The sequence below is a fragment of the Halictus rubicundus genome, chromosome 17 (assembly GCF_050948215.1).
Source record: "Halictus rubicundus isolate RS-2024b chromosome 17, iyHalRubi1_principal, whole genome shotgun sequence".
NCBI classification, from domain to species: Eukaryota; Metazoa; Arthropoda; class Insecta; order Hymenoptera; family Halictidae; genus Halictus; species Halictus rubicundus.
Genome location: NC_135165.1, coordinates 5,048,165 through 5,076,159, shown reverse-complemented (window position 1 = coordinate 5,076,159; position 27,995 = coordinate 5,048,165). Strand labels below are relative to the sequence as shown.

Sequence of the window (27,995 nt, the reverse complement as noted above, 5' to 3'; positions counted from 1 at the left end):
AGGAATGTAACTTATAAAACTTACATATCGGACAGACGATGTTTGTTTTGCACTCCTGCTCGGTGTGCGGCCGTTCAACAGGATCGCAGTCCGTCGAGATGGAACCAACAGCGTCCCTGCACTCGACCGTCCTCGTCTTGATGCCGGTGCCACAGGTCACAGAACACTATCGATCACAGGGGGAAAGGTAAATTTCATGCTGCTGGCGCAAATTGCTTGCAAACGGGACCGATGGGAGCGTGATGCAGCGAAAGAAACCGGAACGTGGGCGAAATAATTAACGGGCTATCTCGAGACTGTCGAATTCCTTTCGTCCCATCCGCCCCTCGCGCCAAGCACAACCAGCAAAAATATCGGTGACTTTGCGATCTCGTCCGACCTCGAAAAATGTTCTACAACTTCATTCTAACAAGTTTTATCTAAAGATTTTCATTCACCATCTCGTGTAAAAATTAAAACCATTTTTATTTTCAGAAGGGACCATTGGCAAGATACGACCGGGATCTTGCAAAGATATAATTGTGATGTCTTCTTCTACCACAGCAAGAAATGTTCGTGTCATTCCAAAAAGCTGTGTCAAGAGATTTCCATTGATCATGTTACGCAAAGGCGAAAACTAAATTTTGTAACGACGGTCTCCGCGCAGTTACTCGGAACTTCCAACTGATAACTTCGTCTTTGTGTTTCCTTGGAACAAGTTTTGATAAATCGTGTAACTCGGGCGAAGCACTGATTAATTAATTCGTAGGGAAAGGAATCGCTATACCGCGGTTGATTAATGTTTGGTACATGTAAAAAATGTACGAAGAGGACCCGCGAAGAATCTTTAAAAGTTCGCTAAACGTACAACTCGTCGACTACATTTTCATTGCACATTCCGCGCGGTGGGTTCATCGACGAAGGAAATAAATTTCCGAGTGTTGCATCTTTTGTGCAGGAAAATTGAACGGTCCAGCGATAAGCAACGACGTTTCCTTTTCCGCTGAATCGTTGCAGGTTGCATCGTCTTGCGAAATCTTGGATTTGCGAAATTTCTGTTCGACAGTTTCACCGGAGGCGTATCTCTCGCGAAACGGGCGCGGCAAGAGAAAACGGAAAAGCGTGTGGGTCAAGGTAATACTTTCCCGGCGGGTTAAAGTCCATAGAAATAGGGTGAAACACGGGTATAGGGTGATGCGAAGAAAAGGCAGGGGAACCTTGGTAACAGTAAACTCTCGTGACGCAACGGTGGAATCTAATTTCAGTATACTAAGTGGTACTTGCTAGGTTCCATTCTAACGTTCCGAAGACTTAAAAGATCTAACGAGGGCTGCGCGAGACCTCGGAGATCATTATCGGAACGGAGTGAGCCGGGCCAGTTGAAAAGGAACGGAATAAACGCTATGAAAAGGAGAAAACGTTTGGACGTACAGGATTTGAAAGCTCGCGTGGCCTTGGACCTCATGCTAATTCAAAAAGAGGGCTCACTAGTTCCTACAAGGTCGGACGGTGGTCGATCAATTCTTTTTTACACGTCCATTATTCTACGAATGTCTGCCAAAATCTCCGCCGTTTTGTACATTCTTCAAACTTTTAATTGCAGGAAACATTTTCTGGAATTAGATCGGGTGAACCACGCGCGCAGTCAGTTCCAGAAAATCGAGGTCTGCATTCAATTACATCAAGCGCGAGCATCCTTCGGGGAATGATTTCGCCGGCGGAAATGAGCATCGGCCTCGAAAGGCAGGAACGTTTTTTAACTTCCGCGGGTTCAGGGCTTCATTATTCGTCCGAGTGTCTGAGGCTCGCGAACACTGGGCGTGACATGCAGAAACATCGAACGAATTCTCTCGGCGAGGTCTGTAAATCCGGAAACAAAGCTCGTCGGCTGACCTCTTTGTTTCCTGTCACGGAAGACGCCGAGTAATTGCTTCTGTTGATCACTTCTGACTTAGAATCTCCATTCTTCCTGGCTTTAAGGACAAACCAGCGAAACGATCCGACTCTTAATTAACATATCCATGCCCTCGAAACGATCCGAAAATCACTGAAACGCAAAGCTCTAGAGCAGCCGGCCTTCAAAGAGGCTAAAACCGTAGGGTAAGAGGTTTTTCGAATTCCAACGATAACTGCGACCACTTATCCAAGTTTTTATCCGTTATCCCAGGTCTGGAGGTTCTAAAATTCCTGTATGCACGGTTTCATCGAGCTCCGGAGATCGTTCGGAGGCGTTTCGCTCGAATTGATTGGCTAGCAAGATAGAGGATCGGGGAACGTTTCTGTTTCGAACGGGGCCGGTCAGATTCGCTTCTACGTCGGAGCGAATCGCAGCCGAATCCGAAGTGGCGGGTACCGTTTCCAGTTCACAGGAAGCCAGGCGTCTCGTTCGAGGTGGCCTCAAACTTCTCTCAGCCAGAATAAAGTCCGCTTGATCGGGGAGCGGGTTGAGCGGTTTAGGGGCGGCGAGCACGATGAAACGCGAGAAAAACGTTGAACAAAAAGCCTCGGATGCCGGAGCTATCGTTCAAGACGTCGAAGGTGGAAAGGTGACACGGACGGAAAAGCGGAAACCCGCTCGACTTAGGCACTCTGGCCTTTTCGTCCGCCTCCGCCCTCGCGCCGATGTCCCCGCCCATCAAGCTCGCTGTTTGCTTCTGTCCCCGTTTCACTTCTCGGTTCGATCACCTTCTTTTACCTTTCTCGCCCCGCACCCTTTCCCCGCCTGTTCTTCTCTAACCCGTTGCATTCCCCTAACTTTGCGACTCTATTCCTTTGCGATGCGCCACCGAACAGTCAGCAATTGCAGTGGCACTCGAAATTGCGTCTCGTGGACAATAGGACATGCTCCACGGCTTCACCGATTAATTCCTTTTTTTTATTCCTAGCTTTCCTACGTCTCATTTTAGTTCAAAGGGATAAGGTGGTCAAAAATCCCTTGGGATATGTAAAATTTTAACCCTACATCTAGTACAGTTTTCACCTATTTTTCATATTTAGTCGTGAAGGAAAATTCTGGAAAAAATCGGACAGATGTTAAATACCTGGATACATGTACTGCAATTAATTCGGATTTTTAAGGTGGAAATCCTGGTTGTAAGAAATACCCCTTCTTCGTGGTACATTTGGCAGTGAATTTCGTCGAAATGCTTAAGGAACATACGTAGTTTCAAAAGTACAAGAGAACGCAAAAGAAGATTCAAGCACTTTTTAGTTTGCATCTTTCGGGTGGAACGTTTATTGACAATTAATGGATCGGATAGTACCAGTCCTTGCCAAACAACTCCCTCTCCAGCGCTAACTTTTCTACATCCACTTTTTCCTCTGTTTTTGCGCTTCTTCCCCTCGGTTTCCCCTGTTCTCCAACTTCCCACCAACCCAATCTTACCCTCCGTTTCTCCCCTCGTTCCTCTCCGCAGCTTTTTCCACCCCGCAGCGTCTTTCTCCGGAATCCAACCCCTTCCACGAGTAGGTCCGATATCATGGGAGTGCTTTAAGGAGCCCTGTGCTTTCAGTTCAATATTTGCATGGCTCCCGAGCTCACAAAAGAGAGAAATCTATCAATTCCTGTCTTCCGGGGAAGTTGAGGGGGTGGTACGCCCCTCTTTCTCGCTGGTCCGGGCACCAACCTCGGATGAAATCATTACCGTGCTGACGGGCATAAGAGGCTGGCCTTTATGTATCGCTGGCAAAAGGATACCGACGCCATTTCCACGCTGCCCCCGCCAGGCCTTGCATCGTTTCCTTCGACAGCGCGGAGACGAGCACCGCCATTGTGTATCGATCAACCATGAGATGAGCCGTAAATCACACCACGTACACTTTCGTTTACACGTGACTGAAGGATACTTTCATGCTGCCTTCGATGCCACCCTCTTCGCCGCCCATTGTTATCGGTACAGATAAGAAACTGCCGCCGGGCTGGCTGCCGGGACTTCTGGTCATCGACTCGTCCTGTGCAACATTTTCCTTTTACATCGAACTTCGGCTACGATTTTTCAGAAAAAATGTACGACTGGAACAGTTCTCTTCGACTTTCGAAGTTTCGAATCACGAGGAAACGTGCGTATCAACAAATTAATTATCCATATTATTTACTGAAATTATTGTCGTTACAGTTCATTAAGAAATTCTCGAGTGTTCATCATGGATTTCAAAAGGTCCAGCAGGAAATTACTGGTAGATAAAGCACGTACTACAAACAGAAATGATTTGTGGCCTGATACTTTACCATTCGTCCCAGGATTTTTCCAACAACACGACATACAGAAGCTTCTGCATAAAAATCCGCAGTCTAGCCCCAAGTGGCCGAATATTCATGAACATTCACGCCGACGCATAAACATCGAATATAAGCAGCTGCTTTTCCGCGAACCCCACAAATTCAAACAATCCTCGAGACTCGACCGGATTAAACGAACAAAATTCCGGGCAACAGCAGAAACAGAAATGGTACAAGCGTGCCGGGTAATCTCCCAGCGGGTGAGGAAGGAAAATAAAATTTAACTTTCAATTTGCGACCTCGGCCTCCCCTCTCCCTCTTCCCAGGATCTTTCCCAGGGTCGAGAGGAGACCTTAAAATATTCCGTGTCGGGGGACGTGTCCTCGTTACGAGACACCGCTAGTTTACGTATCGCGAGGCGATAGTAACAAATATGCCGCTCAATCGATGGAAACGAACAAATCAACTAAGCACATGTGGGAACGAAGAATGAAGAATTCTGTGAATATACAATTTGTTTCCGAAAATGAAATTTCATATATCAGCGACCTGCTACCAGAAAATGGAATTTGTAAACATTTTATTTAATTTCTCGCTCATACTAACAGCTACAGTAGCGTGCGAATTAATGTGAACACACCAATATTTTTAATGTCTCATTAGTTCTTTTTTGGACGTGAATATGTCAGTGGTAGACCAGTTAATCAAACGTACGACAAAATGGCCGCTACCGTTGACATAGTCGTGTTGCCAACTTGAGAAAACTAGTAAGTAGACTGTGAATCTTTATGCAAAATGGAAAATGTTTGCATTGATTGCAGTAAGACACAGAAGCGAAACAAAAATGTTCTTCTTTTAAATAGTTTATTGAGTTGAAACCAATACGCGGATGTCCTTAAATCTTTTTAATATGTCCACTGCAATGCTCACCCATTTTTGTCACAAATGCATAAAATCTGCAGCCTATTATTAAAACATTCAAAATATTGGTGCATTCGCATTAATTTGCACACAGCTGTACCTACACATATTAGTAGGTGCCACTGTAACTGTGTTGTACGATATGAAATCTGCATTTAGCCGTACGCGTTTGTAGTTTCTGTGGAGAATTTTCAAAGAACAGTTCTGCAACATCGCTTTCCGCTAGTTCTCGTTTCACGGAGCCGATCAGTTTGGCATCCGAGTGGCTGAAACGCGATATCCGCGGTCGCATTTAGCAGGTCCTCATGAATAAAGCATAACCAGCTGGATTCCCGGGGCTGGAGAATCCTCCGTGCTGACTTTTCCAGTCCGCGTTCGACCTTCCTCGTACAACTTGTCCCTCATTGTTGCGTCTGTTTGCGCCTCTCGAGGTTGCATCGCCGCGAGTTGCATCCCGCAGACTCGGTTTTCCGCAGCTCGTTGCATTCGGTAGACTCCCACCGAGCTCGCCTGAGATACGACGCTGTAAAATTTTATTTTTCTCCCACCCCCCCCCTCCTGCCCCTCGGCAAAGAAACTTTCTTTGCGTTTCCAGTTTGTCTCTGAATATAAACGGAACGGTGTGTCGCGCGCGAGAGTTACTTTAATTTCCTGCGTCGAAACGGCCCCCGACAACGTTCCCCTAACCGATCGTGTGTCTCTGCTGGATGCAGCCTCTGTTCGCGAAAACACGCGTAAACACGGTGCGCTGTTACGTGACGTCGACCGTTCGAGGAGAAACGTCGCGATGTCCTTGTACGTACGTGCGCCCATTAATAACGACGTTTGCCTCTGAGCGCGTCTTCTCGAGGGAAAATGAACTGGCTCGATATTTTCTCGCTCGTCGAGCTGCTTCCGGCTCTGGCGTGCGCTGGTGAAGCTTTTATTATTGTCCTTTATCATGGTCCCGTGAATTTTGAAGTATTTGCGAGAACCTTGGTGATTCTGCGCATTTACAAAGACGAGAAATTGAAAGACAAAATTGCGAAGGTCTTGGAAGACTTTTGTGAACGTCGTTGTACCATTTTTCATTTAGCACAATGATTGATGCGTCGTTGTTATAAAGCAAGGGGTTGAAAGACTCGTAGCGCGATAGTGCAAGCATGTAGAATACTGTAGTTCGGACCGCAGTATCTTGATATCAACATTCCAAATAACCACGGAATTGCATTCCCGCGTACCTATTTTACAAATAGTCCTCTTTTACAGTTACCTTTGGCCCGCAACCAGTCGCAGGAAGTGCGTCTATACCCGGCCTCGGGACGAAGAGAAGGGTCGAAAACAAGATACTTCCCGATGCCCTTGATGCAATTTGATTGCAACAGGATCCTTCGAGCAACGAGTCAAACAGAACGAGAACACGCGAACCGCGTGGAATGCGCGCGGAGAAAGGGATCGCAAGGATTGCCGAGCGAAAGAGGCAATTTCGCGGCGTTCAAGGGGGCGTTTCACGCGAGCAACGAGTATGTGGAAGACAAACGGTCGGTCGGGAAGGCGAAGGAGAAAAAAATACGCGATAAGAGCCGTTCGACAGGAGAGGCGCGAAGAAGAGGACGAGAGAGTGCATTCTCGCGGAAAATGCCCCGTGTCGCCACTCGACGGCGAATTCACCGTTGCCGATTGCATTCGAGGCGCAGCGCCGCGCACGTGCACGTGCACCTCGTTCAACGAGCATTGCTCAAGCTCGCACCATGCATCCGAAAAAGGGGTCACCGGTGAAATCACCGACGCAACCTCCGACGACGATGTCTTGACCGACGAGCAATTATTTGTTTAACGTTTCCACGGATTTTTGCCTGGTACAGTGATTTTCGTATCGACTAAAACGTTCTAAATCGCACTTTGTTAAACGTAAGTTTAATACGACATCGATATGGCACATACTACAAGCCTACTAGTAATAATTCAAAATATATACTAGTAATAATACTAGTAGTAATTCAAAATATTCAACGATATGGCACATACTACAACCCTACTAGTAATAATTCAAAATATATACTAGTAATAATACTAGTAGTCATTCAAAACATTCAATTTAAGTAAATATACAATTTATCACATTGTTGGCCGGCAATTTTATACAAAAGCTATCTCATGTCACCAGCTATTATTTCGTAATTGAATGTGGCAGTAAAACAATCTATATAAACTTCAACAAACTCTATTTATACATAATGCACTGAAATGGAACTTTGGACATATCTTTTATATAACTTTCTATATTCTTTTTTGGTATGATATTGTCCCAAACAAAGTTTGGGCATTGAAAACTTTAGTTAACTCGTGACGAGTCAAGAATGTGATAAGACTAGGTGGTTAGGTAACTGTTCGGATAATCGAGGTTCCACTGTATCGTGGATTAGACAGCTAAATAGGATCCAAACGATGCCGTGTTTGGAGTCGTTTCAATCAGAAAAATGTGACGAATACGTCGGTAAAATGGACCGGAAGGACCAAGGGTCGGGACAGAAGATGAAGAATTGAAGGGAACGAAGGATGAAAGGATTCGGGGTGTGTTTTGTATTCTATTTATCGGGACAGTCGAAGACCGAGAGCAGAACGTCCGGGGGAGGGGGGCCTCGAGTGGATTTAAATTTCCATAAACGCACGAAATCGGACGTGGCCGCGACCGAATGTCTGGAACGGTTCCAGCAGATATCGCGCTTTTCAGGACACAGTTGTCGGTCCCGGGCAAGAAATGGCACGGCGGAGAGAGTCGGTCATCGAGGATCGTGCCAAAACGAGCCCCCGCGGCTCCCACAGGCGCCGCGGAGTCGTCCGAAACCCTCTACAATGCGTTTCCTCTGTATCTGAATCGCATTTGTTACGCGGAAATGTCAGGGGAAATGTGGACGACAAGCGACAGTGCAAATGTGCAACGGCGACGCACTTTGGCGGCGGTTCTCTCGATGCAGCAATCGATTTAACCCTTCGGGGACGACGCCCGATCGCCTGGTCTTTCTTTCCGCGCGATCGACGTTGTACAAGCTCTTTCAATAAGACCGATACAACTTTGAATTGATATAAAACATTCCACGACATTATTCGTGAAATACAATATTATATAAATGACCATCGCGTTTGGTGGAGCGATGCGACAAATTTTCGATTTTCTGGCACATAAATCAGGTCGTGTCTCACCGATAACGCGAATAATAATAGACAAGAGACTCAACGTGGCTCCACAAGATTAAATCTAATGGCGACAAGTCGCAAGACCTTGGAGACCAATTGTCAGCCGCATTTCTCGAATTGAACAAGAACTTTGACAATAAATTCTAATAATTTCAACGCGTTGAATAACTGAGTGTCTATCCATGATGACTCGTCGAGCCTTACTGAATACAAATAACATGTGACACTAACAACTGAATAACGAACATGGCGGCTGTGACAATTGAAAGATCTGTCTTATTGCAAGACCCTAATGTCGCGGATGTTACCCTCGTCCCTCGGCGATTCAGACTTTCTCGATTTTTGTCATAACAATTTTCGTGATCTAGAGACTAAGCAACGATGCGTACGAAAGTGCATCGTAACGATTTCCAGAGTCCACTGAATAGCGGATTACAGGCTGAACGCCGGAAGTCCCGGCGCTTTCAAACAACAGCTTACGGCTGTGCAAGGAGGTCCGCGATTAATTTACGAGCAATTTACCACAATTTCGGCGAGCTGTTCATTTGCTCAAACGTTCCCAGACGGCGTTCGCGCTCAACGGAGTCTGCTCTTCAGGAACTCGTCGAAATCAGATCTGCTCGAAACCGAGGTAGCCAACCGAGCGTGTTTCCCACACTCCCCGGATCCTGCCAATAACCAACGCGGAAAAGGCGACGCGTAAAACTGGGGTGGGGGTGAGTTTTGCAGTCTTTGCGATAAATGCAACGCGGTTACACCGGTTTCACCCTCCCTCGTCAGAGTGGCTGCACGCGAAATCTCTCCCCGTGTCGTTCTCTTTGAGGACGTAACGGGCCGCCGACATCAAACAGGACGATTTTCTCGTCAAACAAACCCCTCCCCTCGCTTCGCCTACGCGCGCGTTCGCGCTCATCGTCGTTTCTTGGACGCTCCCTCCGCAAAAAAGGACAGAGACACGCCTCTTCCAGCTGTGCTGCCACTTCGTCAACGTCCTCGTTGAAAGGACGAAAAAATGTCTAGTCCTCGAGCGACGCTTCCGGGTTCAGAAAACATGGCGGAAGAGGGCATGCATGAAATAAGAGGCTGAGAAGGGCTCTTGAATTATTTAGCACAATTTGCCAGCACACGCGGCCACTATTCGGTTTGGAATGGGAATTAGACACGTTTTGACTGGCCTTGCGGAAAGAGGCGAGGCTTCGCGTTGTTCGTTGTTTCCCGAGGGATGCGACGATGCCCTTTGTCCTGGGAGAATGATAAAAACTATCGCTCTTGCGTAATTGCTCATTAGCAGACCTTTATGCGAAATAAAAGTGGCCTGCATTCGTTGCACGAAACGCGAGCCAAACAGAAAATTGTTGAACGTCTACTTCGTAGGCTTCAATTTCATGTGCGTTCTATTCTAAATTCGATAAGGCTTTAACACCTAGGTTTACGGAGCACTAAAAGTGACTATTTTACATTACTTTATAAAAATAACATGATTGTATCTATCAAAATTTGTAGCCACTTTTTTAAATGATATATACCCAAAGGAATCAATTTGTTAAATAATTCCTCGTGGACGCGTCTTTACAATCTCAATATTCGTAAATTAGAAATATTAAAATCCGTCATTTTGGCGGGTCCCGTAAATCTAGTGTGAACGAAACCTCAAAAATTAGTATTGACATAAGTACTGGGAGTCGTAAGTGGGCAAACACTCGCGTACAGTGGTGAACGACTATTGTGTACGAGTTTTTCAGTTTCCGCCGATATTGAAAGTGGCAAGAAGAAGTTTCTTCCGTTCGGATACTTCGACTTCGCAAGTTGATCCTTTTTGCAGGACACCGGAGAAGCTCGCTCGGAATTACTTGATTCTTAAAGTTTGCCTCGGCCGAACTTCTGTATGCGTACCGATGTTCGATTCCTTGTCGGCCGTTTCCGGCACGTCAGTTTAAATTTTCCTCAACGCCAATATCTCCATTCTTGCCGGATATCAGAACGTTCGAAGCCTTCTACCGAACTCCGAGAAAACGAAACGAAACGAAACGGCGTGCACCATTATTTTATAATTCATTCATCGAACCTTGACTTTTCCCTCTCGCTGAAAATCTTCTCAACGCTAGGATCACCGATCGACGTGATGGAATTCGATATTACTATATAAATCACAGACACACAATTATCGCAAACAAACTATTGCGTCAATTCTCACGGAAGTGCAATCGTATCTTCAATCATTGCAAAACCAAAAATACTATAGCAAGAAGAAACACCTTCTGCAAAAATTCAGACACTTAAGGGCAGTTGCAAGGAAAATTAAAGAAAACCCGCTTTAGTTGCGTCCAAAAATTCTGAGAAAAATCTGACATATCTCAGATTACGGAGCACGTATTGGCGAATTTTTGCCGATTTTTTCACTGCAAAAAGGGGTGTTAAAAAATTGAAAACCCAAAGAAAAATCGAGAAAATGCCAATTTCTTTAAGAAGTTGTAAAGAGAAGAGTTAGACTTGATGAATTATTAGAAATTGAATGCAAAAATAGTATTATTTCTTCTATTGGAGATTGTATTACGTTCCGAAGAATGTAAAAATTTGATCAAATTGTTTAAACGTTTCGTCGTTTATGTTTCAGAGATTAAACGCCTGGAATCAACAGTGCAGTTACTTGACGGTGTTCCACCGCGTTCCGAAAGAGAAGTTTCACTTTAACTGGCGGTCCCATGTGAAAAAATTGTCGAACGATTACGGAAGAAGCACCGCAATTTGATGTTAGCCTCGGCGCGGCACGATAGCAAAACAACCAGTTCACACAAAGCAAATTGTTGAACGAGTTTCGTTTCCCTTTGCAACAATCAGCAAGCCCGACCTGTTTACTGTTCCCGGAGGAAATCGGATTTCCTGATACGAATAGACAGATATAACTGGATGGAGAAACGTTACACGTTCATCTGCCTCGACCCGTTAACGTCCCTCGAAGAGACAAAAGGTTCCTAGAACTCGTGTAACACCCTTAACCCCGTTCGGATTCGGATTAACGTCCCGTGTTTATCCGACAAGTAAATGCCGTTTTATCGGGCATGTAAAAACGATCAATTTCAATCTACACAAGACTATACGGATTGAAAAAGATTCTTTAAAACAAAAAATCTTTGTATCATAACGATAAAATTAATGGAAAAGTGAACACCTATGTTCAAGTAAGACAGGTACTGTTTTTTTGAGGGTACTGAGATTTTGTGCAATCTTAAGATTATTATTGTTAAATTTAACACGTTGACTGCCATGTCACCCATATGTGGGTGACGGAATTATTTGTCCAGGTTTTAAAATGAATTTTTACGTTAATGTATTCACTGTACCAAATTTTATTTGGATCTGTAAAATGCTAAAAAGTTGGAGGACTACTCAATATCATACATTAAAATTTTTCCAATTTTTATTTCATTGACACTAGGTTTACGGGACCCGTCAAAATGACGGGTTCTAATATTATTAATTTACGATTATTGAGATTGTGAAGATCCATCTACGTGGAATTACTCAACAAACTTATTTCCTTAGGTATATATTATTTAAAAAAATGGCTGAAAACTTGGATACACGTTCTTCTTATTTTTATAAAGTAATGTGAAATACTCACTTTTAACGCTCCGTAAACCTAGTGTTAAATAAGTTACTTTGATTTTATGGCATTTTTGAGGTTTCTAGTTTGGCAGTCAAAGTGTTAACAGAGACTTTGATGGAAGTCAATTTTTATATTGTTTTCTGTTAATTTTCCTATTCATTTTATTTTCTTGTCGAGGAGTGTGACTGGTCCACGAGACGGACAAGAATAAGGAGTTCATGATTCCGGGATTCCGGTGTAAAACGACAATAAATACGGCGATCCTTAGCCATGGCTAAGAGGGTAAGTTGGAGGGCAATAAATACTCCTCTTCCCCATGGCGTCTAAAGCCCTAAATTCCAACATCAAGCGAATGACTCTCGTCTATCTGTACCGAGCAACCGCTCGTCCCGTTTTGCATGTTCATGGCTCGCGCAAGGGTCGCAGTTCCGGTATCCAAGGTTTCTCTTGTACTCACCTCGCTCCATTTATTGGTCTCCCACATGGGGCAGGAGATGGTGTTGCAGGTCTCCTGGTTACGGGGCTTGTGCATGCCACTGCACTTGTGGTCGGGCAGCTGTAACGAGAAGGATTTAAAGCTCTTACACCATTCATCTTGGCCGACGAGTGATTTCGTGGGGCGTACGTTAGGTCTCCAATCTTTTTATTCGGTTCGACTGGTCCATCCCTCGATCTAGATTCGAATTATTGGTTTGGTTCGCTCGAAACACTATGTCGAATCTCTACCTTTGTATATGATCGATTTTTTTAAATTTATTCGGTAACCGTGCAACCGCAAACTAATTTTACAACCCTAAGTGGAAACACTTGGTCTTTGCTTTTGTTGCGTTGAAAGAAAAAATTACAGAATCATCTGAGAAAAAAATTTGACATTTGGTAATGAGAAGAGGGGGTAAAATAAGAATCCTTTGGATCCAATTGAAACTCCACAAGTTTTCTTGCTTCTTTTAAATCCATTTTTATATAGCTTCAAAACTCTTTCACTATTTTGTCATTTCGATCTGCACGATAATTGTCCGTCACGCAACACTTTCAGATAATTACATTAATGTTTCTTTAACTGCTTTTGAACGTTTGGATTTTTTGATTTAAGTGAACAGTCGTCCATTCCAGGATCAAATAAATTAATTGATTCAAAAATGGAAAGTCCACTTAGGGATTAATGGAAAACATATTGTAGCGGTCGCAACGTGCTCGTATACTCTCGCAATGGGATGTTTTAGGGTGAATTTTCAAGATCAAGTATCAACAGTTATCACAGCCCTTGCAGTTCAGAACAAACGTAATTTACCCCGTAATCACTGAATAATCGTACGGTCGACGAGACATTACTACACGTATTACACCCCCTATTACCAACCAGAGAGCCGTCTAGCCGTTTTTCGCAGGTAGACCTGCGGGGGTGGACGACGGGGGTGGAAGGAAAATCCTCGGCGGTGCACCGTACGTCTAACCATACGTACAGGGTACTCCAAAAATAAGGGACACACGAAAGGTATAGCGAAAGGGGTCAAAAAGTTCTTCGACGTTTTTCAAACGAAGACTTCATCTCGGAAATATTATTAGGTCGTCCGTAAAAATTTCGTACGTAATGTGTAAGCTTAAATATCATTAAATAACACGATATATGTGTATCCAATATATAAACAATCATCCGTTCCTTAATATTTTCTTATTTTCAAGTCTCCTTCGTACTTGACCACGGAATTTGATTTCTTAAAAGCTACTTTGATTTTGCACCGTGCACATTAATTGAAAACGAAACGAACGACAACCTAATAAGTCTTTTCCACGTATATCAGTTGCTTTTTTTATTTCTCGGCAAAGAAGTTCTCATGGTTGCAACCATTAAATAAAGTCCAGTGCAAAGGGCGCCGATTAATAATTGCCGATCGTTTCTACGAATGAAAGGGGTGACACTTGTGCGGAACAAAATTCGGGTGCCGTACAGTGGGCAATTTGGACGAAATCGGATTCAAAATCAAAGAACTTTCGATAGAAATGAGGTAGAGCGGTGAAATTTTGTTTAAATTAACGCTGAAACTTTGTAGAATATGGAGATTATTACCATGCAATCATTTCAACGAAAAAATGATTTCATTAGTTTTTGTCACAAAAATCTATTTTTTGCAAAATCCTGAGGTCGTAGACAAATTTTGAGACCAGATTTGAAATCAGCGTGAAAAAATCTATGGGAAATGATGTATAGCATGTTAAAAAAAAATTTTTTCCGCCCGTGGTTTTGGAAAAACTAAAATTTTCTTGAATTTGTGCGCGTTTAACGAATTTTCTCGAGGTTAAAAAACGTTCGTACCACAATCTCTCTATTTTCCCATATTCTACAAAGTTGCAGCTTTCGTTTAAAAAAAATTTCATCGCACTACCTCATTCCTATCGAAAGTTCCTCGATTTTGAATCCGATTTCGTCCAACTTGCCCACTGTGCGCCGTTCGAAGTGTCGAGTGTTCAACGTTTAAGGATTTTTTCGACTCATGCTCCAGGGTGTTCCATAGATTTTAGGCGCCCTGTACTTCGGGGAACGTGTGCGCGTGTTTCAGGCGCTCGTGGAGTCTCGGATGAGAGGATTTTACGGTGGTTGACACAGAACCGCGGGCGGCCCTTCCAGTTTAAACGAACCGAACTGGGTTAGGGTTCGTGGGATTTTGCGGGGCTGTCGTAGACATCGAATGGATGGATGGATGGATGGACGGATGGCTGGACGTGTATCTTCTCGGCGGTTCTAGAGGGCTGAGCACCTCGTGAATCTTCAAAGATGAAGGAAATTATTAACCTATTTATGCCCGCGAATAACGCCGCCAGTCAACTCCACGGGATTTATATTCGCGGAGGATTATGAACCGTAAAAGTCCGCAACTGGAACCGGCGAAACACCGGTGAATAACGCAGCATGAGTTCCGACTACCACGTTCACTACTGTCACGAATGATACGCTCAAATCGTGGTTTCATTCATTGGAAATATTATAGGTTGCCCTAAAAGTTCCTTTTAGATTCTGCACGCTTAGCACTCTCCCTGCGTAAAACGTTCAGAAAATTGTACTAGGAAAATTAGTATTTTCGGTAGGCTGACTATTGGCCTTGGACAGCTCAGTACTCGAATTTTTTAACACTTTATCCACCGGAAGTCTCGGGAGAGTCTCACAAAAATCTTATTCACTAGTCTTTCCAAAATCAAATAATTAACAATCGAGAGCTTCTTATATATTTCTCGATAGTGATAACAATTTCACTGGGTAAACCATTAAGTTATCTCGAATAACATTGCCTAATAATATCTGTTCTTCCGAAGGACTTCAGATTAACCAGTTAGCTGTTGCGACCTCTTTGAAAAATGTGTACCTAAGTTGCGTCGCAAAAAGTAACCGCTGTTTGAATTATAGCCGTTTTGACGAGTATACTCGTCGTGACACAAAATATTGCCATTTCTTCGTGACGAGTATACTCGTCAAACACAGTTGAGTGGTTAAAACTATCGTTTCGAAAATCTTTCAGGTAATCGCCAGTAGTGAATACGTTAAATAATCGGACAAAGAAGAAAGGAAATAATTCTGTGGCTCAAAAATGGTTGACAAAGCAGTGAAGTGTAACACTTTGGCGACCGGTGATCGTGGTTTAGGTTCGATTCGCGTCGATAAATCGCGGAAGAAGCGACGAGAAAAAGTAAGGTACGAAATCGGATCGAATCTTCTTACGGGGACGATAGAATAAGGATCGGACGCGATTTATAAGAGGATATTCCCCGGTTTTCGAGCCGGCAGCATGGCCACGGGGTTGGAAAACACTGATGCGCCTTGTTTTTCACGGGAACGGGACCGGGTCGTATCCTCCCCGAGCCGAAATCCCGGAATTTAATATAAAGGGATTTCGCGTATTTAAATTATCTCCATTCCGCCCCTTATTTACCTTTGTAGTCTCATTGCCGTTCTCCTCGGTGCAGAAAATGGCTCTGGTCCGGGATCCTCCCCCGCAGCTTGCGCTGCATATACTCCATTCGCCGGTTACCCATCTGGAAAGGTAAAAAGAATCAATGGAGACTCTCCGCGCGCGCGATAACAGCGTTTTCGTTTGGTGGCAGCTCGCCATCATGTTACGTAATGACGATGCCGCGTGCCCTGGCTTTCATAAGCTGCAGAAATAACGACGATCGCCGTGGAAATCGTCTACAGTTGTATCTTATGTATTAGATTGCATTGTGCACACATTCTTGCTTCTCCTTCGTAATCTCGTTTTTCTTCGACACCGTTTGTTATCACCAACTACCATTACCTCTACCCGCCGGTGATTTAACAATATTCCGAAAATTCAATATTAATCATTGCAGGTTTCTTCATCCTTTAACCGAGTCTTCCGACTGCAGAATTCGTAATGATCGCAATGGAAATATCTACAGTAATTAAAAAACCATTTATTACGATAATTTCGTTGCTCTCTAAATTCGTTTTTTCCATTGCAGTATTTGCATCTCTTTCGCAAAGCTATGTTCAAAGCGGAAAATTTGTTGCATAATTGATTAGCTTGAAATTAAATTTGTATTGCATTTTACTTATTAGCTTTAAACTGAATTTAAATGTATTCTATTTTTCACATTAGTAGCCCGTATAAGTGATTTCTCGGATTATACAAAATATTTATAAGAACGGAATTGGATCGGATTTTGCAATATATTCGTTCTTTTACGCTGGTTAAATAATTCACTATAAGAAGATAGTTTCAGCCAGTTACCGCGAGTTGAAGAAACCGCGCGAAATCTCCCGAAAGTTCTTCGGACATGAAATCACGTGATTCGATAAAAAGTTATTAACTTAACGACCCCGTGGAAGGCGGAGAGACCAAGAGGTCGCCGAGAGCGTTTAAAATTCATGTATGCCTACGGTAATCCTAATATTTGCATGTCTTTTTGTGAAAAAATGAACGCTTTCATCGCCGGAGCTGGGAAGAAGGGGTGCGAACTCCCCAGACGTCGTAATCGCCCACCGTGCTGATTTTTAATATCCCCGGAATACTATGGTTTCTACAGGACATTTACATCGAACGACTTCCTCCATATTTTCGAAACATCGTTCGGAATGTAAATCCAACAATCGAGTGTTCTCTGCTCATTACAACAGTGCAGCTTCTACACTAAACACTTTTAATTAACCCCTACACTCCCTTTAGCACAAATTTTTAAATCTAAAATTTCAACAAAAAGCTGGAATTCGATATTTTTTATTCACTGACTGACAGTGACTTTGCATGGTATTCTACCCTCACCGGAAGTGCTGCTATCGAACGTGTGAACAGTTGTATTCATAGAAATCCTTGTCAAGAGAGAAGTATTACGTTCATCAGCAATGTAAAAATTCATATCGTTTCGGTTCTCAAGAATTAGCATGATTTTCTATACGCACAAAAATTCCCAAAACTTTCGGGGAAATCCGCGCAAGCGTTCACGACCTTCCGACTCCCCGGGGACTCGTTTGCTCTAATTAAAGAATTTCCATCGGTCATGGGGTTGACAGAAGGGGGTAGCAGCAGAGACAGGAGAAAAGTCTTCGCACCAATTGGACTAATCGACACGGACTTTTTCAATTTCCGTTACTGTCGCGTGTTCGCCAGGCGAAAGTGTTCTCCCGAGTCACCAGACGGATCCATCGATCGCGTAACAGCCGCCCGGCTTGGCAACTTTATGCCCCTGTTCTCTGCAAAAGTGCAACACGCGTGTGCGTCCGTTCACCGTGCAGGTGTCCCCGCGTGTGTTCACCCCCGAGTTTCCGCCCCCGATCATTCTCTCTCTCCTCGATCCTGTATCGTCATGGAAACCGTCATAATGGCCGGAATGCAGAAGCTCAATGAACATGCCCCATTCGATGAACCTGTCCCCGTTGTTCTCGACAATCATTTGTCTCCGCGGATAATTAGGATGGATTGTTACACGCTTTTCAAAAGTAGGACATATCAAGCGAGGGAGGATCGTGCCGCGAATGAATCCGAAACCATTCTTGCGCCGATGCTGTCCTGCGAGATGCTGTTTCGAATCGCAAGACGGCTCGAACTAAAAATCTAAAATAAATTCGCAGTTGCAAATATATACAGGGTGGTTGGTAACTGGTGGTACAATCGGAAAGGGGGTGATTCTACGCGAAAAAAGAAGTCGAAAATATAGAATAAAATGTTTTCATCCGAAGCTTCGTTTTCGAGAACATCGAGTTTGAAAATGCAGCCAATGCGCGTGTTATTCGATAGGAATTGTCTGCTGCGTCTGATCATGACCTACCAATTCTACTTCCTGCGCATACTAAAGCACGCGAACACCCGACGGATCTTTAAATTCGATTTTCTCGACAACAAAACCTCAAACGAAAAATTTTTATTCTATATTTTCGACTTCTTTTTTCGCGTAGAATCACCCCCTTTCCGTTTGTACCACCAGTTACCAACCACCCTGTATATAAAAAAAAAAAAAATAACGGAGCCATTAGAATTTGAATTGATCCACGCATTACTGCTGTAAAATAAGCTGAAAGCTGCTACAAAGTCTGCCGCAGAGTCTAACGAGAATTCGCAGCGGGAGAAGCGAAAACGTTGACCAAGAGCAAACCGCCGATAGAAATAAGATTACTCCGCGACAATGGCGGTAATTGGATTATGAATAATTGAACAGTCGGCGGCTCGTTAATTACGTGTACTCGTGTTGCAAACCGAAGGGGCCCGGGGATCGATCGGGCCTGCTGCGGGAAGGCTTAAAAATCGAGACGTCGGAGCCGATTCCGAGCCGATTCGTTCGGCACGCCGTCGTTTAATAAATCACCGGTGGAGTGGGGCCTCGTCAACGTTAAATTGGTGCTAATTGCCACGGCCGGAGAATTTAGTTTAATTTGGTTCGGCCGGGCCGCGCAAGTGGTCGACGTTTCAGCCGTTTCCCCCAAGAGGGACGGGATTCCTAAACCGCCGCCCACCCGCAACTGTGTATTAAGCCACTAAATACTTCAGCGGCCATTATTCCATGTCGCACGAGAGGGATACACCCCCAATTAAATTCTATTATCCGCCTTCCGACAGATTTGACGGTTAATCTTCCGATCCTGGACGGGCTCGCTGCATCGATCGACCGGTTTGTCGCGTGCCGATCACAATGCGGCTCGTGTAACGCGTCAACGTCGGTTACATTATTCTTGTAATTAATGGTAAACTGCTCAATGGACCGCCGGCCAGAGCCTTCGGATTAACGGAGAAGGACAATTAAACTCGACCTGACAAAATGCCTGTCGAAACGCGCCAAAGTGGCCTAAGCCCTTCACGGTACGACGTGCTTTCTCCCTTTCCCTTCAGCCAATCGAATCGCGTCTTCTTTCTTCGAGATATTTAGACTTTTGCGTCCGATTTGATGAAATAATATTAGGTGTACAAGTTAATTCGTAGCCCTTTCCTCTTCAATTTTTTGATTATTTATAACACTGTTTTATAACACTCTACTGTCGCAAATAATTTACATCACTTTTCGCGTGTTTACTTCATCTTATAAATAATTTCTGAATCTTCATGAACGATTTCATGATGTCCCGAATTAATTTGCTCACCTAATATTTTACCACGATAATACACAATGTATAATATAGAATATAGAATTTTTCACTACATTGTATAATTAGAATAGAATCTCAGCGGGAGTGATGGTGTTGCGTCGCGGTGATACAGTGAACAAAGAGCAGAAATTGATTTATAGTAATTAAGACTCACTTTTTCAGCCGTAAATGCACTTTCTGTTTCGAGATATGTGTTACTGGACCAATGCCGAAAAGTAAAGGACGTGCAAAGGTCAACGAACCTGACTTTCACTTGCACTTTCACTTTCACTTTCTGATGGATAAATTAATCGTATGTTTATTGCACACCGATGCCATGAAATTTGTCCACGCTCGCCATCACTGTTTGCATTTGCCAACACATATCACTAATAACAATTGTAATGTCACTTGCATTGGAGCACGAATCAGAACAATAAATTAACGTGATCACTAGACTGCGAATTTCATGCATTTGTAGCAAAACATGCATGGGTAGGTGCACTTTAAAACTGTAGAAAGATTGAAATAATTTCAAAACACCAACTTATTATTTTTACAACTTGTTAAAATGATTAAAGTGAGAATCCAATATCTGTCTCGCTCCTGTCCATTGCAGCAGCCAACTTTTATTTTATTTTTTTTAATAATCCGCAGTCTAGTGATTAGTTTAAATACGATTATTAAAAACACACACACACACTAGAAACCGTGAGTTTCGAATTGACAAGTCTTTAGAGATGTTCTCTCTACCGCGATTCGAACAACACTGATCTCACGCATGATTTTTCTGAAAAGTTTAGGAGGGGCGAAAATGCAGGCCGTAACACGGTCACAAAAAGGAAGGGATGGTTTGACGAAAAAAGGGCGCGAGAGGGACCGCTGCAAGAATAGAATTTATTTTTTATTTAGACTTTTATTTAGACTAGGTTTTCTATGGTTTCTATGGTTTATATGGGTAAGGGTCAGATTACACTAGGAAGGTCAAACGCTGAGGGTTTGTAAAGGCTAGATACAAAAGAAGGGTAAACCAAATTCCGCCGACAGAATTTGTACACTTTTACGCGTGGAATTTGTTTGTACACTTTGGTGATCGATTTATGCATATCCAGAAAGAGAATGATGGGGAAGGGATGACGAACAGTGACGCACAAGGAACAAGAAACAGGCACTGCATAGATTAACTTGCACGTCACTGGTATTCCGGTTGATCGTTTCAATTACTTGCGCGTGATGGTCCCATCTAAACACCTGTCCAACAAACCCAGCGATTAGTCCCCCGATCCATCTTCCACTAAATCATGCAAGGGCTAATGTCTCGCGCTTCAAAGACACGAAACAGACTGTATCACTAGCAGCCGCTCGAGCGACATGTTCTCGACAAAATTCTGGCTGCACTGTCAATTCCGTAATTAATCGTCTGAACACCTGGTCCAAACGATGCCAAAAATAACTGCGTTCGCGTCGATACTGACAGTTCCAACAAATTTCGCCTCGAACTCTAAAGATAACTGATTTGTCACTGAATTTATCATTTTATTCGTCTACTTTTTTCGTTGAACCCTTCAGAATATTTTTCAAAATATTACCGATTATTAAAACGTTTATGCTTAAAGTTGCAAACAGATAATAATTGAAATCGAAGTGGTCCTGAGTGGAGCTGTGTTAGGAATTAGTTGATGCATTCACTGTTGCACTTTGTATGAGCCACAGAAAAAATTCTGACAGGTTTCAAATGTCAGGGAAAAGTTGAAAATGAGACTGAAATATTTTTGAAACTGATAACCATATTCGAATCGGCTTAAAAACTGCATTACAGAGCTGTCCTACAAGTTATCTTTAGGTGCATTCAGAGGTGCATCTTGTATTCGTTAAAAATTTACACAGTGTCCAGAAATAAATTGAACTTAATCTCTTTAATGTATTTTCCAATGTAATCTCCACATTAGAATTTATAATTTATAATATCCATATTAACATTGCAGTAAGAACAGAATTTAGATCCAAACGATATTTAATGAAACTGTGCCGATATTAACTGATGCACTGGTGCATTTTGCATTAAGTAAAAGCATTTAAAAAATTATTAAATACTGTTGTATTACTTCGAACTCGTTGCAAACGAATAAATGTCTATGCAGCTCTAGTATCTATAAATTGACTCGGGCAATTTTTATTTTCTTAAAAATCCTCAGCCTAATCGTTACTATTGAGCCACAGGAATAAAGCACAAAAATGAAGTAATGAACACTGTAGTGAGATGGATTTTTTTCTCTAAAAAATAGAAAAATCTTGGTGTACTCTTAGCAAGCTCCCAGCCAATTGCACAAAGAGCCTAACAGTCGCATTTGGGTATTTGAGCGAATCAATACCTCGGCGTGCGAGGATCTCATTACAACTGGTCAGCTAAGTGCACGGTCTTGTATCGCCGGTAACTATGAGGATCTTGTTGATCACCGGAGGCTGTATTTGCGTTTCGAAGGGGGGTCCCGTTTCGGGGTAGCATCTCCCGCGGGGTCTGGCAGGGTGTAAAGAGGAAAATGTGCCTGGAATCAGTCGCGTGACTCGCCTCTTGCGGAAAGTTAAACGAGAGTTCGAGTAACCCGAGCCACTCGAAGTTCTGGTTGGCGGGCCCCGCGAGTTCCTGGTTACGTGCATCATCGAAGTAGCGAAGTTTTCGCGCCCCGGGCGCATATAATAACGCTGAAGGCCGACCCTGGGACAATGGAGGACGCGTACTTCACGGAATTCGCATAAATTATCCCCGGGAAACGGTCTTTGTTTGTCGGCAAACGAACCGAAACGAGCGTCCCCGATTTAATCTAGACGCGTTTCCGCGTCTGCGATGCACTCGCGCTGGCGGCCATCTTTGTCGCGTGTTGGCTTGTTGCGAATGTTGCAATTTTATCACAGAAAATTGTCGTTCAAAAATTATTCAGGCTGTCGATGCTATTTTTTGGTGGCGATTCTTTAAAATACTAAATATTTCATCAGAACAGGAATTATTTAATAATACTTATTACATTGTGTATTCTCGATTACTGAGTGCAACGAACGCAGATATCAAGACAGCAAATTACAGATACCTTTTGTAATTCTGTTTCAGTACATTCTTGTAATAGGCTGCGGATTTTACGCAAATATGACAAAAATGAGTAGCTGGGATTTAACACAGTATAAAGATAGAAAGAATCGAATGGCAACGATATTATTACTTTCGATCTAGTAAAATTATTAACGGGAGGGAATCGTTCTGAAGTGGCTCCTTTCATCTTCTAATAAATGCAGAAGATTTTTATTTTGCATAAAGATCCGCAAGTCGAGCAACTAATGTCTCATAACTTTTACAACCCCTCTCGAACTCACTCCCCACTTTATATATACAATCTTAATACTTGTATCTGATAGTAGTTGCAATATTATTCTCATATAGCGAGCGTTAGAATATTTTCATTAGTTTCTTATTTTTTTAAATGAGTAGTTAGGATTTAATACAGTGTAAAGATAGAAAAAGAATCGAATGGCACCGAAATTGTTCTTTCGACCTAGTAAAATTATTAACGGGAGGGAATCTTTCTAAAGTGGCTCCTACATCTTCTAATAAATGCAGAAGATTTTTATTTTGCATAAAGATCCGCAAGTCGAGCAACTAATGTCTCATAACTTTTACAACCCCTCTCGAACTCACTCCCCACTTTATATATACAATCTTAATACTTGTATCTGATAGTAGTTGCAATATTATTTTCATATAGGGAGCGTTAGAATATTTTCATTAGTTTCTTATTTTTTAAAATGAGTAGTTGGGATTTAATACAGTGTAAAGATAGAAAGAATCGAATGGCATCGAAATTATTACTTTCGACCCAGTTAAATTATTAATAAGTGGGAACCGTTCTGAACTGGCTTCTATATCTTCTAATAAATTCAGAAGATTTTTAATGTTTAATGTCTCAAACCTTTTACAACCCCTCTCGAACTCACTCCACACTTTATATATACAATCTTAATACTTCTATCTGATAGTAGTTGCAATATTATTTTCATATAGGGAGCGTTAGAATATTTTCATTAGTTTCTTATTTTTTTTAAATGAGTAGTTGGGATTTAATACAGTGTAAAGATAGAAAGAATCGAATGGCATCGAAATTATTACTTTCGACCCAGTTAAATTATTAATAAGTGGGAACCGTTCTGAACTGGCTTCTATATCTTCTAATAAATTCAGAAGATTTTTAATGTTTAATGTCTCAAACCTTTTACAACCCCTCTCGAACTCACTCCACACTTTATATATACAATTTTAATACTTCTATCTGATAGTAGTTGCAATATTATTTTCATATAGGGAGCGTTAGAATATTTTCATTAGTTTCTTATTTTTTAAAATGAGTAGTTGGGATTTAATACAGTGTAAAGATAGAAAGAATCGAATGGCATCGAAATTATTGCTTTCGACCCAGTTAAATTATTAATAAGTGGGAACCGTTCTGAAGTGGCTTCTACATCTTCTAATAAATTCAGAAGATTTTTAATGTTTAATGTCTCAAACCTTTTACAACCCCTCTCGAACTCACTCCACACTTTATATATACAATTTTAATACTTCTATCTGATAGTAGTTGCAATATTATTTTCATATAGGGAGCGTTAGAATATTTTCATTAGTTTCTTATTTTTTAAAATGAGTAGTTGGGATTTAATACAGTGTAAAGATAGAAAGAATCGAATGGCATCGAAATTATTGCTTTCGACCCAGTTAAATTATTAATAAGTGGGAACCGTTCTGAAGTGGCTTCTACATCTTCTAATAAATTCAGAAGATTTTTAATGTCTAATGTCTCATAACTTTTACAACCCCTCTCGAACTCACTCCACACTTTATATATACAATCTTAATACTTCTATCTGATAGTAGTTGCAATATTATTTTCATATAGGGAGCGTTAGAATATTTTCATTAGTTTCTTATTTTTTTTAAATGAGTAGTTGGGATTTAATACAGTGTAAAGATAGAAAGAATCGAATGGCATCGAAATTATTACTTTCGACCCAGTTAAATTATTAATAAGTGGGAACCGTTCTGAACTGGCTTCTATATCTTCTAATAAATTCAGATGATTTTTAATGTTTAATGTCTCAAACCTTTTACAACCCCTCTCGAACTCACTCCACACTTTCTATATACAATCTTAATACTTGTATCTGATAGTAATTACAGAGCGAAATATGAGCGAGCGTTCGAATATTTTCGAAAACTTTATTCTACATTTTCCTGCGCCTTTTGGCGCAGAATCATCCCCTTGTACCGCCAGTCAGCAGCTTCTATAAACATACTAAACTCCGAGCGAACCGCCGCTTTCTCAGCAAGAAGCGAACGACCGCGTAAGAAACGTTTGACGCAGCATGGCCTACAGATTTTCTAAGGTGTCATAAACGCAAGGTTTACAGCCTAATATTTACGCGCGGGGCTCCCCGCGACCGAGTCGATCGATAACCAGCATCGGCCGTTTCTCGAAGATGTCTGTGAAGAGATAAACGCGAGCGGTGCTGTTGTCGCGGCGGATCATCGAGCCATTGGTGGACGTCGAACCATAATTTCGATCACAAAGGGAGACAGGTCCCGTGTAGCACAACACGTCCGGACGACGTGCTACGTTTCGAACGCGGCGCTGTATATATCCAGCTGTACAACCCGGAGAATGGTTTGGTGGCTGGTATTTTTTGTCCGATCTGCGTCGCCGACGTAGTGTCTGCTCGGCCGGCGAACGATTCTCATCGGGAGCGAGCTTTAAAGCTACGCTTTTTATCCCCCCGAGGGTGGGAGAATGGGTTTCTCCTTTATCCGGACAAAGAACAGGCTGTATCGTTCCTGGGAGCTAAGATTGTTTCTGCGAAAAAATATCCTCGGGACGGTATTTTCCTCTCTCCCTCCTTCTCTCTTTCTCTTTTCTCTCCAGTTCCCTGTTTCTCGTTATTCCGACCGATCGTTACGTTTTATCGGGAACGGTTGCACCGCGTGAACTTTCGCGTTTCGAATCGCCGGAACGCAGAATATAAACGTTTGTTTGACTTCTTGAATTAGCTCTCTCTTGGATTTCCTTAAGATAGTTCCACCGGCTCGGGTTACAACTGTAGAAGTGATTTCCAGTAGCTTGCGTTGTTACTTAACTCCGAGCTCGTTTTTCTCGGATCCAGCATAACAATTTGCAGTTTCTCCAACTGCGATTACTTCGTATCGAGAACACTGCGATGGAGTACACTGGATCTCCCGACGCGGTAATCGAACGCTGTGTCAAATATCGAGTTCGAAGAGTCTCGCAAAGTTGACGGTGGAAAGGTGGACGCTTAAGTATTCGAACGCAAAAGACCTAGTAGCTATAGTAGTCAACGAAGAACTGAAATTTCTAAACGCCTAATACAGTGTCTACTCGATATCCACAACGAAGACACCATTCTTTGGTACACCGAACGCAGAAAAGGACAGCGAAGCTGCTTGGCCGTGGGGATAGCTCTGAGACCTTTATCCGCTAGATATTTGAGACAAATATCGAGTAAATATCGACTGTGATCTGTGACTAAAAATTAATTTCGTTACAATCGAACGATGCAAGAACCGATCCCAACCGAACCGATCTCGGTCGCTTTGTCATTTCGCTCCGGGACATCAACATTTAAATGTTACAACCGAACGGCAGGAACGATCGCAGCACACTGTTTCGCCGTCGCGGCACCAAAAAAGATAAAATATTGCTGAACCATGCGACCTGCGCGCGGAGCTTCGCCGTGGTTTCTTTTTTCCTTTCTTCTGGATCTTCGGCCGGAGAATCCAGTCCGTCATAAATTGCCGCGAATTTCTGTGTTATGTGAGCCGCGAGAGGCAAAGAACAAAAGCATATTCCGTGGGCGCGGTGAATAAACTGTCTTGGTCCGTACTCGCGCGCCGGTCGTAATTTCGACCGGCGTGGTACAACAAGCATCATCGAGTGAAACAGGCAGAGTCGTTCCACGGCCGTGAATTCGCATTCCTGGCAAACGTAAAAGTCCTGGAATTCCGTTAAATAACTTTTTCAGGAGCACAAGGCCGGGAAGATTCTTGGCGATACCTTTCGCTGATCCTCTTCTTTTCTTCTCTTCTCTTCTCTTCTCTCTCTCTCTCTCTCTCTCTCTCATCTGTGACTCGACTTTATGGCTGGCACGTCATTCCGCGGACCAGAGACGTTCATAATTTTTCCTTCTGCGCCGCGGGAAACCAACCGAATCACTATGCTAGGCGACCGAGAAAGAGTCTGACGGTTTAATCGATAGGTACAAGCACTGGCTCCGAAAACTATCGGCTCATTAAATTTATGATTTTCGACGAATTGTCTACAGCTAAATTGGCATAATTCTGTAACAGAGGCTGAGTTCGTTTTCAAGCTCGAATCCTCTACTTTCGTAACGCTCATTTTCTTCTAAGATATTTTTGCGTGATACAGCGAGCGAGAAACTGAAGACACGTTCTTCTCTAGAAACTTTGGAAAATTTTTTTCGTGACTGAATCTACTCCTAAAAGTTGATGTACAGTATTTTTTAGCTGTTTCACAAAGAAGAAATGAGAGGAAAAAGATCACTGAAGGAACTGCATATTTCTAGGATTATATGTGCTTCCAGAAACAGTACGATTTTTTGAGAAGTTGTTTTGTGCTACAAAGTAATGCGGATGTTTAGGTGATCCGATTTACCTAGACCACTCTGTGCAGTACAGTGAGTTAGTGTACAACGGAGAGGAGCCGTCAGCTAAATTTTTCTCTTAGAATGTGCACTATTATATCGAATATTTCAATATCGAGCGAAAAACGCCGGCTGCCGATGCTCGCGCGCAGAATGGAGGCGCTTTCAACGCGCGTTATCATAAAAAAAAAGCGCGAGTTCGTCATAAAAATATTTTCACGTGACACAGCAGAGCGAAACGCTCTGTATATATATATGATGGGAATGGCTTTTTAAAATAATGTTTGCGCCGCGTTGACGAGGCCGGAAATGTACAGCATGATCGTAGAAAATGGTAACGATGCTCTATTTGCACCGAACAATTGGGAATCCTCGGATTTGGCCGACGTGTAATGGGGTTTTTCAATACCGCGTGCCGCTGTCGATAATTTCTACGTATCAGCTTGGCCGACGCCGAAAATGATGACGTTCAAAATATGCATATTAATTCCGAACAATTCACGACGCAGTCCAAAATAGTCGATTTCTCGTTTAACCCTCGAGTGGGCTTTCAATTTAGACTTCGAACGCAGAGTTAGTTATGTTTACAGTATCGGTAGATGCGAATCAATTTTACTATTACAGTGGACGATCCAATTATAAACATTTCGGGATTACCATTTGTTTGACGCTTCGTCAAGAGTGTAATTAAAATACCAATTGTCTGTATCAATTATCAGAAACAGAAAATTCATCGGTTCTTTAACCCTTAACGCTCCGACTTTTAATTGTGAATATACCGGCAACTCCAACTAATTCTCATCATACTACGACTT

At 42.6% G+C, this 27,995-nt stretch overlaps 1 protein-coding gene and 1 long non-coding RNA gene across 5 annotated transcripts in view; one reads left to right on the top strand and one right to left on the bottom strand.

The window, feature by feature from the left end:
* Nolo (ADAMTS-like no long nerve cord) overlaps nt 1–27,995 on the bottom strand; it is a 347,161-nt gene that overhangs the window by 15,027 nt on the left and 304,139 nt on the right. For all 4 annotated transcript variants that reach the window (XM_076802679.1, XM_076802682.1, XM_076802680.1 and 1 more), the window contains 3 exons: nt 15,827–15,929; nt 12,361–12,459; nt 25–166 (listed from right to left, as the gene is read on the bottom strand). In XM_076802679.1, the coding sequence (XP_076658794.1) occupies nt 25–166; nt 12,361–12,459; nt 15,827–15,929 (344 nt within the window). The remainder of the gene's footprint in view (nt 1–24; nt 167–12,360; nt 12,460–15,826; nt 15,930–27,995) is intronic.
* Nucleotides 1,203–1,688, top strand: LOC143362620 (uncharacterized). The gene is made up of 2 exons (XR_013083675.1): nt 1,203–1,480; nt 1,583–1,688. It is a non-coding gene; the product is annotated as an uncharacterized LOC143362620 (long non-coding RNA).